Source organism: Helobdella robusta (assembly GCF_000326865.2).
Source record: "Helobdella robusta unplaced genomic scaffold HELROscaffold_6, whole genome shotgun sequence".
In the NCBI taxonomy this organism is placed as follows: domain Eukaryota; kingdom Metazoa; phylum Annelida; class Clitellata; order Rhynchobdellida; family Glossiphoniidae; genus Helobdella; species Helobdella robusta.
The window spans coordinates 4,501,242-4,514,918 of record NW_008705330.1 but is presented as its reverse complement, the minus strand read 5'-3'; the positions used below and the strand labels follow the sequence as shown (position 1 = coordinate 4,514,918).

Below are 13,677 nucleotides of genomic sequence, written 5' to 3'. Positions count from 1 at the left end.
TCACTTTCTAGACGGACCAATTAAAATTATAATCATAGAAAATTAGGCGTTTGAACGAATAAATGAGAAAAAAATTAAGGATGAATGAAAAAATTAGAAGAGTGAGCATGTGGACGAGTAACAACTAAATGGACAAACAAATTAAAAAACAAACAAGCAAACAAATGAAAAGATGAATGTTTGAAAAAAAAACAATATGAATGAATTAAATGAGTGAATGAATGGATGAACAAACGAATAAATGAATGAATGAATGAGTTAGTGAATAAGAAACCATTTAAAAAGTATTAATGAACAATAATTTAAACTAGAAGTAAGAACGAACGAACGAACGAACATGCGAACAAATGAATGAACACGATGAAATGAAATAAGATGCGTATAAATCAATCTACCGCTTAATAAGGTACCAGCAGCCAGTCACTATCACCATCGCCCTGTCATCATCGTCATCATCGTTATCATCATCCTCATCGTCATCATCATCACCATCATCGTCGTCGTCATCATCATCATCATCATCATCGCCGTCATCATCATCATCATTATCACCATCCTTCTCCTCCTCATCATCATCATCATCTTCCTTTTTATTTATTATATTTCTTATTGTCGTTAAGATGCAGTGATGTTGTCATAAAAAACAAAAGAGTAGATGATGACGATGATAATGATGGTGATTATAAGAATGGTGATGATGATGATGATGATGATGATGATGATAACGATAATAATAACGATGATAATGGTGATGACGACGATGATGATAGTGATGATGATGAAGATGATGACGAGATGATGATGAAAATGATGACGATGATGATGTTAACGATGATGATGATGATGTTGACCTACGATCTTTGTTTGCATCCCTCAGCTAAGAAACAGTTGCAAGCATTAATTCTTTCAGACGTGTGAGGTGAGAGAGGGAGAGAGAGAGGGAGAGGGAGAGAGCAAAGGAGAAGGAGAAGGAGAGAAAAAGGGAGGGAAAAAGAAAGAGAGAGTGGGAGAGAGTAGAAGAACGTGTTAGAGAGAAATTAAAAATAGGAAAAGATAAACATAAGAGGTATAATAAAGAGAGAGAAAGAGAGAGAGAGAGAGAGAGCAAGAATAAGATAGAGAGAAAAGAAAAGTAAAGAAAGTAAAGAGAAGAGGAGAATAAAATGAAAGTGAGAAATAGAGAGAAAGAGATGTAAAGAATATATGATAAGAGTATTGAGACAGAAAAGGAGATAAATATTTAAAAAAAAGAGATAATGATAAAGTGAAAGTGCGTCAGTCAGTCAGACAACAAACATCAACAACATTTGTGTTTCCACTTAACTAACTCAGCCAATTTACGTAGGGAAGATTTTGCCTGTCAATGTTGATGTTGTTGTTGATGTTGTCGTTGATATGTCGATGTTGTTGTGGATGTGGTTGTTAATGTTTTTGATGTAGTTGTTGATGTTGTTGTTGATGATATTGTTATTACATAAACAACATAAGCAACAATAACAACATAGACAACATAAACAACATAGACAACATAAGCAACATAGACAACATAAACATAGACAACATAGACAACACAAACAACATAAACAACAAAAAGAAAAAGAACACTACGTAAATAAAATAAATGTAAACAAAATGAATAAAATTTAAAAATCGTCTCAATTCTATTTAAGGAACTGGAACATTCACCTTAAAAATTCATCTCATTCTTATACATTATACATTTTTCTTCTTTTAATGTCTAGTTACCTTTCTTTTTTTTCAAATACATTTGAGTTTTATTTTTTTGAATGCTTTTTTCTTATTTTCTGTCTCTCTCTCTCTCTCTTTTTATCTTTTGCTCTCTATTTTTTAACACTCTTTTTCTTCACTTTTTTTCTTTTTGTTTTCTTTTTCTCCCTCTTCTCACTTTCTCTCTACCTTATCACTTTATCTCTTTTCTTCCTTTTTTCCCTATGTATCTATTTAAAATATATTTTATCAACTTTTTTTATCCTGCATATTACACGGAATCTTTAAAATCTAATTAATTAATTATGGTCTCGAAGCTGCCAGCCAACATGCCGATCCAACAAGCCCTCAACAGACTTCTATTTTTTATTCGTCTCAATTAATTTTTGTAATTTTTTTATTTCAGCTGTGTGTCGTCTGCCTGCTCGTTTAAAAATGGGACAAATACTTGAATAATTTAATAAGTTTGTCTTTGGAATCGTGAAAATATTACGCTGTTGTTTGGTAATATAATGCAATCATGGAAATTGGAAACTTGTGATTGCACCATTGAGCAGTTCCTAAAAAGGTTTCTGTCATATTTGGTTGAATGATTGTTAAATTGTTAAAAACACATTAAACATACACTGAATATACATTTAACATTAAACATACATTAAGCGTTAAACATACATTAAACATTAAACACACGATTGATGAATCAGGGCAGCTAGGGAATAGGTTGAAACAAACTGTTAAAAAAGGAATGAATAAATGAATGCTTCCTATATCTTTTCTTCAAATAAATCTATTTAAAATACATTGATACAAGATTATCTACATTATCCAAGATAAGTGAATGGTTGGATAAATTTATGATAAACAACCTATAAGCCTGAAGCCGTTATATAATTACATTCAGATGGTTGTTGAAAGCTGTTTGTCGGTGGCGGAACGTAGCGAGAAAAATTTTAAATTTCATCACATTCAGGACAAAAAATGATTGAAAAATGTATTTAACCTGATTAGCTACAAATATCAAAGATAATGTAACAATTTATTAAAAGAAAAAAAATCATTTAGAATATCTTTGGTGAAAAATTAAATGAACAATATGACGTCATCCTATTGGATTTCATTATTCGATCAACATACTTATTTTGATTCAGAATTTTTATCAGCGATTTTTTCTTTTTCGTGAATTCAAACTAATTTTTTAATTTTCTGGAAGATGTCGTTGCTGAAAAACCATCGAGTTAGTGCAGAGGAGATGCAATTTTAAAAAAAAATTTTATTTTTATTTTTCAAAAAAGATTTGATCAATTCGTGCGCTATTTTGCCGTTTAAATTATAAAAATTTAACTGCTCGAATATTTTGCAGTTTTGAAGTTATACATTTTCAAAAACGTTAGTTTAAAAATTACAATGTCTACAAGCCAATGCAGAGCAAGACAAATGATAGTTATGATAATTTGACCTACATTTCCAGGGTCCAGTGTTTGTGATCATCAGGTTCCCCTACGACCTGACCTTAACCTGCAAGAATGCCCTCATGAAGACCCTCTCCATCCACGCCAACTACAGCGGGTGCATCTCTGGCATCTGCACTTCGGTTCCCACCTTCATTCATTTACTTCTTTTTTTTTGTTCGCAGTTCTCTCACTCTCTCACGTTTCCACTTAAACTTTATTTTATTTTATGTTTTCTGCATAATCTATTTAAAAATTACTTTTTTGAAAAAATTTCAAATAAATTTGTTTCATGAATAACGTTTCGATCATTTAAAGTTTACATTCTAAATGAAGATTGAAGTTTAAATAAACCAAGCGAATGAATTATGAACAGTTTTTCAGTTGTGTATTAAATTTAATTTGCCATGAATGTGATAACATGCTGGGAAAGTGTGTAGCATGGAAACCGAAAACTGATGCAGATGAAAGTGTTGGAGGGGAACTGGCCCGGGACGATGGGGGTGGCCATCTTGACCTTCAAATCGTTGAGGGATGCAGAGCTGTGGAAGGACAGTGTGCCGGACATCAAACAACCCGATTGGTTGAGGGGCGTGGATATGTTAATTGTGCCCATCAAGCATCTTCCTGGTTGGTCAGATGTCTTAGGAATGTAATGGTTACTTTGAATATTATTAATGAGAGAATGCGGACGTTCAGTGAATGAGTCTCCGTTGGCAAGCAGGAAGTTGGCAAAATAATGAATAATTATTCAAACAAATTAACTCCTCCTACAGGCAAAATAAAACGTGCAAACACACAAACAACAACACAAACATACAAACAACAAAACAAACATACAAACAAACAACAAAACAAACATACAAACAAAAAAACAAACATGCAAACAACAAAACAAACATACAAACAACAACACAAACAACAACACAAACAACAACACAAACATACAAACAACAAAACAAACATACAAACAACAACACAAACTGTACAACTGCCAAACAAATCAAACCAGCTCCGAACAAAGGTTTCGTTCAAATAATGGACATGTGCCTCCATGATTTGGCGTCATTCGAGCACAATTACGCCTGCGAAGCCAAAGAGGTTATTAACTAAATATGAACCGTATTTGTTTTTCATTTACCCAATTTATTCATCCATTTACTCATCTTTCCATCCATACATTCATTTTTCATTCAACTTTCCATCCATCTATCCATCCATCCAACTATCCATCCATTCAGGTGTTGAATTATTGGGGCGCATGTGCGGGTGTGGTGTCGGCCCCCTCCGATTGCATCCACAAGGTGAAGGGGTTGTGGGACCCGAACTACCTCATCATCAACTTCTGGCCCAGCTGTCAGGTCTTCGAGGAAGCCATGAAATCAGGTGAGGCAGCTGTTGGTTGTGCGTGTGTGTGCGTGCGTGTGTGGGCGTGTGCGTGCGTGCGTGTGTGTGTTGTAAATCTGGCGTTGTGTATTTTTTTCTCCAAAGCACTTCAATTACCACCAACGTCCAAAGTTGACATTCACTACACAAACACACGGTCGTTGATTACTACAACTACTACCACTACCATTACTTCTACTGCAGCTACTACAACTGCTACGACTGCTAATAATATTTTTCACAATACTTTTGCTGCCACTACCGCTATAGTTGCTGCTACTACTTCTATTTACTACTGCTACAACTATTAAATTTTTACAAAAATAAATACTATACACTATTACTACTAATAAAATTACTACACCCATACGACTGTGGCTACTAAAACGGCGACACCATTGTCACCACTACAACCACTGCGTCGACCAAACAACAGACCAGTACAAAGACCTGATGAACAAGCGCAACCACTTCTCTGCCAGCCACACGTGCGTCTTCCAGCTTCAACCAATCGTTGAAGCCAACCCATGCCTCGTGCCGTGATTGGTTGAAAAAAATTATGACGTCTTATGTATTTAATATTAACATTTATTTATTACCAATTATTGCTTATTTAATTATAATCCGATTTATTACAATTTATATTTTTTATTAGCGTTTGATATTTAAACTCTAATATTCTAGCTTTTTTTTACTCTAACAGATTTTTGTAATGAGATCCAGGTTTATGATAGCGTTTGTTTCACTTGCAAGTTTTATGATCTTCGCATTTGTTCTCATTTTTGATTTTGATTTCTCATGATTGAAAACAAAAAAGAAATGGGAACGAATGTCAATCAATCAATCAATCAATCAATCAATCAATCTTTGATTGATTGATTGATTGATTGATTGATTGATTGATTGATTGATTGATTGATTGATTGATTGATTGATTGATTGATTGATTGATTGATTGATTGATTGATTGATTGATTGATTGATTGATTGATTGATTGATTGATTGATTGATTGATTGATTGATTGATTGATTGATTGATTGATTGATTGATTGATTGATTGATTGATTGATTGATTGATTGATTGATTGATTGATTGATTGATTGAGTGATTGATTGATTGATTGATTGATTGATTGATTGATTGATTGATTGATTGATTGATTGATTGATTGATTGTGTGAGTGACACTCGTTCTCATTTCTTTTTTGTTCTCAATCATCCATGCTAAAACTCCATTTTGAAAATCACCCATAACAATGACACGTTGTTCAATTTTTTATTTGCATACAAACGCAACAAAAATCTTGAAATTAAAAAAAAACATTTAAATGTAAATATAAATACAGATGTGCGTGCGTCTGCGTGTGTATACAAAATAAAGCATATATATATATATATATATATATATATATATATATATATATATATATATATATATATATATATATATAATTTTGCACGTTGTGTGTTTGTGTGAATGTGTCACTGTACAATATGTTTACAGTAGAGTGTCGTCAATGTTGATACCGCCTTGTGTACTTTCAATTGTTCTCCCGGAAGAACCTGTGTTTCATTAGGAGAGAAAACTGTTTGAAGGAGGGTTTGACGTCATCATCTCTATATTCTGCTTCATGCTCGTCTCCATAATCGTCTTCATCGTCGTCGTCATCATCTTCATCGTCATAATCATCGTAACCATCATGTTGAAGAATCACAAGCGGGATTACTTTTTTCAATATCCTCGTTGGGAAGGTTGTTATTGCGGCTGTTGTGGCTGGTGTGGCTGTTGTGGCTGTTACAGTGGGCCTCACCCTAAAAACCACAGTTTGTGGCATCGGACGATTCCTTGCGCGTTTGTTTGTAGTTCCGGCTGGAGCAGTCATTTTAAAAGTGGAAGTACGTACAATGGCAGTAGTTGTGGTGGGGATCGTAACATAAGCTTTGAAAGCGGCAGTAGTTACACATTCCTTTCCACCACCACCACCAAGAGAAAATGGCGGTTTGGCAGAAACTTTCATATTCAACATCACATTACCTCCAAGCACTTCAATTAAACTTACTACATCGTTCTTTCTATGCTTATTTTCTGTTGTCACGGCTGTGTCTTGATGAAAATCGTTCGCATGTTTCATGTTCTTACCATGATTAAAATTAGAATCCAGGGCTGAGAACGGTTTCAACCTCACCGAATTCGGCCCAACAGAAACGCGCTCTGGAAAGACGCCAGAAGTGGTTCGAATGATATTTTTATCAGCTCTCCAAATTGGCTGATTCAATTCGAGGACCAAAAGTGCGACGAAGATAAGAATGATGATGCAGCTGATGATGCTGGTGAATATCAAACAGTAGTTGCACCGCATCTGATATCTAAACATTCTACGTCGTTGGTGAAGCTGGTGGTCAGTGGTGATCAGACGGGCTTTCTTTGATCCAATCTGAAAAGATTATCAATTGATTTTATCAATATTGTGCTGACATTAAAATAAAATTGTCATGCAATATAGAAATTAACTCGAACGAAACAATACTTTACGTCAGACCAAGCGTTCAAATAATAAGCAGCAGTTCGCACAATTCAGAATCGAATATGTATCAACGTTTAACGTTACAAACTGCCAGACGATGATGAAACTTTTCTTGAGGCACTAATAAAAACGGTCTTCTATATATACTTCAACATTATACAATCACATTCTAAAGGTTGTTAAAAAGCATTTGGAGGTTGTAATATTGTGTAAGGGTTGTTTAAATTTTTGATCGATGTCTGAAAAGTTAACATTTCAGAAACTGTCAAACGGTTGACAGCAATCACTTTATTGGATTAATTCATTCCACTTAATCCGCCTGGCTTGCTGATGTGTTGGGGCATGCTAACCTTGTTCAGCATGTGAATATCCAGGCTGATTTTCAATTGTAGACAATAATGTTAACAGTTTAAATAAAATAAATGTTGTTAACTGCAAAATATTTAACAATTAATTGCTACAATGTTAAATGAACGTCATTTTTATGTGACCTGAACAATTATTAATGATGTAACAAATTCGTCGAACCTACCTTGAAGTTTATCGCAGCAGGTTCAAAAATTGTAACATAATTTTAATGGAAGAAAGTGGACGCAGTCACATAAAAAATTAAACAAACATATAAATAGGTAAAAACACACATACAAATAATTATAAACACGCTCATAAAAAAGTAAAAACACACATACAAAAAATATAAACACAAACAAAAAATTATAAACACACATACAAAAAAAGTATAAATACCAGCAAGACAAACAGAAACAAACATCAATGAATGAAACACTGATGTTACAAAATGTAGCAAATTCATTTGTTTCAAAGCAGAACAAAATCACTCCACGAAGAACATCTCCACAAGTCAAAATGGAATTCATACTGAGACACCAAACCTCACACAAACTCACCTATTTCGAAATTTTTCACAACAATTTTTTCTCTTTTAAGTTAACTTCTCACCTAACTAAATATAAACTAAACCAAACACGTAGTTCTAACTCGAAGATGAAATCGATTTGTCACGTTCAAATAAACCACCCAGTCTATTTATATGAAGTTTAACAATTCATCACACTCACACTCACATGCACACGCTCACATACACACACACACATATATATATATATATACAAATACAATACATATATACATACAGATATATGCACAGTACATATACATAATATGAAGTGTTAAACAATGAAGGCAAGCAAATTTGTTGCTTTTATTGCTGTTGTTAATTATTTGTTGTTACTATTGTTAACAATCGACTTTGTTGTTATTGTTGTTGTTCTTTATTTTTATTAGTGTTGTTCAATTTGCAGTTGTAAATGTTATTTGCAAATGGTGGTACCACAGCGGTTGGTTGTCTACTGGTCCAGACGGGAACGCGCACACAAGCGCACATCTGCACACATTTCAATAAAAATACAACAAACACATACAAAGTTACATACTCACACAGACACGCACACACATATGTACACACAGGCACATGACGCACATATTCAGACAAAAACACACACACAAACGCGCACACATATAGATGGAGGCACACATACAGTTACAAACACACACATATGTAGACAACCCGTAGATAAACAGAAAGATTGTCGTCATCATTATCATCACCAACGTAACAAGAAAGTAAATGTTGCGTAATCATTTCGTTAGTGAGATATTTGTCGTCATCATGTCAATCATGTTGATGATGATGATGATGATGTTGATGATGATGATGGTGATGTTGATGATGATGATGATGATGTTGATGATGATGATGGTGATGTTGATGATGATGATGATGATGTTGATGATGATGATGGTGATGTTGATGATGATGATGATGATGTTGATGATGATGATGGTGATGTTGATGATGATGATGGTGGTAGTGATGTTGAGAGTGACGACGACGATGATGATGGTGATGATGGTGGTGGTGGTGATGATGGTGATGACGATGATGATGATGGCAATGATTTCCCTTATGAATTACAGAGATGATGATAGCATTCACGATAATGATGACAATGATAATGACGTCAACAGTACTCATGATGATGATGATAACGAAAATGGCAAGTTGTAAGAAGGTGAGAGGTGCGGTGTTTCTTTGATCTGCAGCAACACACACACCGACACACAAACACATACACACAGTCTAAAAAGTTGTGATTATCTTCCAAGCCAACGACATCAGTGCTAGCAAGCAACATAAATAAGTTCGATAGTAAGAACAATGATGATGTTGTCGACCATCATGAGATGAGACACACTGTACACAAATGTACAAGGCCACGCGGTACACCAGCAAGGTACATCTTAGAGATGTTTATCGGCGCCGACCACACGCTGGCCACGAACAATGTGCTGGCCTGTAATTGAGGGTGGGTCCATTTAATTGTAAATTCATCGCGACACCTCTGATTGCGTTCTGTTAGGTTGGGTTCGGTTGCGATTTTTAAGGGTTTTGTTGGCCTCTGTTTGTTTGAATGAGGGCCGGGTGGAAGTTAATTAATTTTATGGTGTCACCATAAAATTGTGATAAACTTGTCATAACATACCATTACATACATACATACTTAAATCAATTAATTGTTATTTTTATTCTAATTGTTATCTTATTAACTAACCGTAATTGTTTAAAACAATATTTTAATTTATAAAATTAACTTGATAAAATTCAAATCAAATCAATTTGATTTAAACAAACTTTTACAATTAGCCACGAATTGAATAATATATTTTGAAGATTGAAACCGTGAAAGTTTCAAAGTTCAAAATTTTTCTTGCATACTTGTCATAACCAGGCATTAATTAAACATTTTATTATACATACTATTTTTTCTCATGAGTGCCAGTGGTTAAAGAAGTTTCTGATCATGAAGTCACTGTGGATGATAAATTGAAGTTCAATAGTCCTGTTTTGAAGGTACTTCACAAAGCGAACTCTATGCTAGGTTTCGTTGCCAGAAGTACCTTTATAGCCAGGTTCTAGCCATATAGACTGCCGTAAATTTTTTGTTTCGAATTGAGTGGTGGAAGATTGGAACAAACTGCCCTCGGTCGTTGTTAATGTCATCTTCTTGAGCGGTTTCAAGTCAGCAGTCGATAGTTACTGCGGTGACTCCAAGTTCAGTTGGCCATTTAATTTCTAATTTTTACTTGATCTGTTTATCTGTACAGTTAAATCCATTTTGCATGTTGAATCATTATTAGATTAGTCTGTCATTTAACGATTTATTTATAATCATTTTGGTTCTTGCGTACGTTCTTATAAGCTCACGCGTTTATATTCAGTTCAATTCTGTTGGCACTTTTTTTTAATTCAATCTGATATATTTTTATTTTAATTTGACTTTTGATTTTTCTGTATTTGTTTGAAATATTAATAACATTTATAAAAATTAGCGCTTGTTCATTCGATTTTTATACTTTTTATAGAGTTTACTTTTAACTTTTCGCTAAACTTTATTTTAGGTAAGTTTCTTCTCAATAATTCGAAATTTATCTGATTATGTTGTAATCTTTTAGAAGCTTCCGACAAAACGTTTTTAAAATTTTTAATCTGTAAAATAATTTTAATTAATAAAAGTAAAAATTTATTTGTAATTATTTGCTGATTGGGCGAGAATTATTTCCGGGTAGGTTCACCACAATTTGTGACTGCTGTTGTGAGAAAGTTATGTGATCTAAAATTTAGACATTTTTTTATTATTCGTAAAAATTTTTCTATTTTGTAGTTATGATGGGTGCATTTTAATATAATTTAAATATATAATTAGTTAATAATATAAAAATATATTATTATTAAATGTTAATCATTAATTCATTATTATACAAACATTTTTAAATTATATTAACAATATTAATAATTAATATTAATTCAGTTAAAGTTTAATTAATCAAATTGTTCAAAATGTAATGGTGCAGATGTGATCAAGTTTGTGATGTAATCATTATAATATTATTATTATTATTCATTCATTATTGAATTGACAGTGTAACAAATGAATTGGATTTTAATTGAAAAGTCACCACTGATCATCAAATTAAAACAATTGTAGATAGAAATAAAAGTACAGTTAAAAATTTGCCACCACCAATTCAGGTTTGATTTGACGTCTGCCACACGGGATTCACTTTAAAAGAATAATAATGACAACAGTTGCCTTCTTCAAATGCTGCATCATGCAACCCCAGCCACAAGTGAGAACTTCCCCATCAACTATTCACCTCTAATTTTCACTCCACAATTTTATTAAGTTTTAAATTATAATTTCAATCAGTTAACCAAGGAATATATATGTCCTGGTTATGACATTAAACTGGCCCTCACTGCCTTGTGAGTGATGTTGGATCATCAAAGGCTAGGCCCACCGCTTATAACTGTGGTTGCGTAAGGAAGGGCGTCCTGCGTAAAAACTAACCAAATAAATTACTTATGATGGAATGGCGTCGAGGGGTATTTCGGTTTCATCATAGGTAGCCAAACGGCAACCCCAGATCTCGGGGAAAATGTCGTCTAAACGTGTGTTGTTGTTTTGTTAACCAAGGAATATATATTACAATTATTTATTTATTTAAATAAAATTAATTGAAATCTGGAAAACCATATTTTTTGCCTTATTTATAGGCCATTTTAATTTCAAGTCCATTATTTATTATTATATTATTTTTAATTATTATTGTTATAATTTATTATTATTTTAAATTTCTAACTTTAATAAATCTCATTTGCTCAATTATGTCTTAAAAATTTTTAAATTTGTTTTTAAAACAATTTTTATGTCATGTTAATTTGATTTTAAAAATTTTAATGTTTGTTCTCGATTAAATTGTTTTGATTGAATTCCATTGAGATTAAAAGTTAAGAAGTGTTTTCATTCAATGTAAATGTAATAAATTTTTCTCTAATGACAGCAAAGACGACGAATAATCGATAGGTCGATGATTGGCCAGCCAATGAACTTCCAACACACTGCCCACATCGGATCGACTGATGTCTCGCAAGATGGATTATCTGTTATTATTATTATTATTATTATTACTTTGCACCAGCTCATTTTTACGTACTCCCATTTTATTAAGAAATACAAAATGTCATGATTAGCCCTAAATATCATTTCATCCTTCATTTGTTTGGCATTTGGGTGATTTTATTCCCTCTTGCACGAGAAGAAATAAAATTTGTGTTGAGACATTTAAAAGTTTAATAAAATCCAACATTAAGATTGTAATAATAAAATCCAAAATTAAGATTGTAATAATAAAATCCAACATTAAGTTTGTAATAATAAAATCGTTGTTAAATAAAAACTCCACAAAGAATGATTGAATGATAACATAAGGTAACAATAACATCAGTTAAAAATCGCCACACGACAATGTTTTTAAATAATGACTGACCCTGTTAACATTTCCAACCACAAACAACCTTAACCACCCAATCACCTACATCTTAATCACAAACGAAATTATCATCATCACCATCACCTTCAACCCCAATAGCAACCCCAATAAAATTTCTCAACCACAAACAACCCCCCAGTTGGATGGCCTCCAGACGAACATGCAAGCCAAGGGTGGATACAACCCCGCCACGTCCTCGCCCATCCTCTCACATCTAAAACTCATCGATCTTCAACCCATTGCCATCAACTCTTGAGGTTTTGTTTTCCGTCATTTTTGTTCATTCAGTCGTTTGTTTATCTTTTTATTTATTTATGTGTTTGTTATCTTTGTTTTTAGATTGTTTTACTAATGTGTTTATGTGGCGGCCTGATGGCTCAATGGTTAAAGGCGCCTGGTCTTGCTATTGCAATGACTGGGTTCGAATACAAAGAGATCCCTGCCTGTCATATACAATGTGTATCATGCGTGGTTTACACGCGTATTCATATTCGTTGTGTGTGTTTGTCGTTGAAACCTCTGAAACAAACACTAAAAAGAGAGAGAGAGAGAGTAACCTTTTTAACCTTTATGTTGTGTTACCTTTGTTTTTGTAGTTAGCTGCTTACTTTTTTGTTGGCCATTGAGTTGGTTGCGGATATTCTCTTTCGTTTTGTTGAAATGAAAAGTTAACCTTTTATTTTTGGGTTTGCTTTTATGAGAAAATGTTGTCTTGTCTTTGTACGTTGATGTACTGAAGACATAAAAAATGCATTGGACATTAGGATGATCTGATACTTGGATGACAAGATGGTTTGATAGTTGGATAACTAGAGGAATTAATAATATTGTGACTGATTTGAGTTTAGAATTAATGATCAATGGAGGTGATGGTGATTATGATGATGGAGAAGAAGAAGATGGTGATGATGATGATGATTTCGTTGGTGATTAAGACGTAGGTGATGTTGATAGTTATGATGGTGGAAATAATTATGATGATGATGATGATGACGAAGATGATGATGATGATACTTATGTTTATGGCGTTTGTGGTGAGATGGACTCTGGAGGTGGGTGAGTGTATGGAAATGTTAATGATGAAGATGATTTCATTTGGCTTCTGGCAAACCAACTGTTAATGAAGTCACAGACTAATGCTAATCTGATTTTTTTTAAACAACTATCCATATATCT

The 13,677-nt window shown here is 33.3% G+C and overlaps 2 protein-coding genes across 2 annotated transcripts; one reads left to right on the top strand and one right to left on the bottom strand.

The window, feature by feature from the left end:
* Window positions 1-2,938: 2,938 nt before the first annotated feature.
* HELRODRAFT_164430 (hypothetical protein) lies at window positions 2,939-5,105 on the top strand (the record flags this gene model as incomplete). The annotated part of the gene is made up of 6 exons (XM_009029371.1): window positions 2,939-2,962; window positions 3,197-3,319; window positions 3,641-3,806; window positions 4,189-4,277; window positions 4,418-4,562; window positions 4,999-5,105. The coding sequence occupies 6 exons, from the start codon at window positions 2,939-2,941 to the stop codon at window positions 5,103-5,105; spliced, it is 654 nt and encodes a 217-aa protein (XP_009027619.1).
* Window positions 5,106-6,105: 1,000 nt separating this feature from the next.
* Window positions 6,106-10,285, bottom strand: HELRODRAFT_164429 (hypothetical protein; the record flags this gene model as incomplete). The annotated part of the gene is made up of 3 exons (XM_009029370.1): window positions 6,106-6,999; window positions 9,366-9,523; window positions 10,255-10,285. The coding sequence occupies 3 exons, from the start codon at window positions 10,283-10,285 to the stop codon at window positions 6,106-6,108; spliced, it is 1,083 nt and encodes a 360-aa protein (XP_009027618.1).
* Between the last annotated feature and the right edge of the window lie 3,392 nt (window positions 10,286-13,677).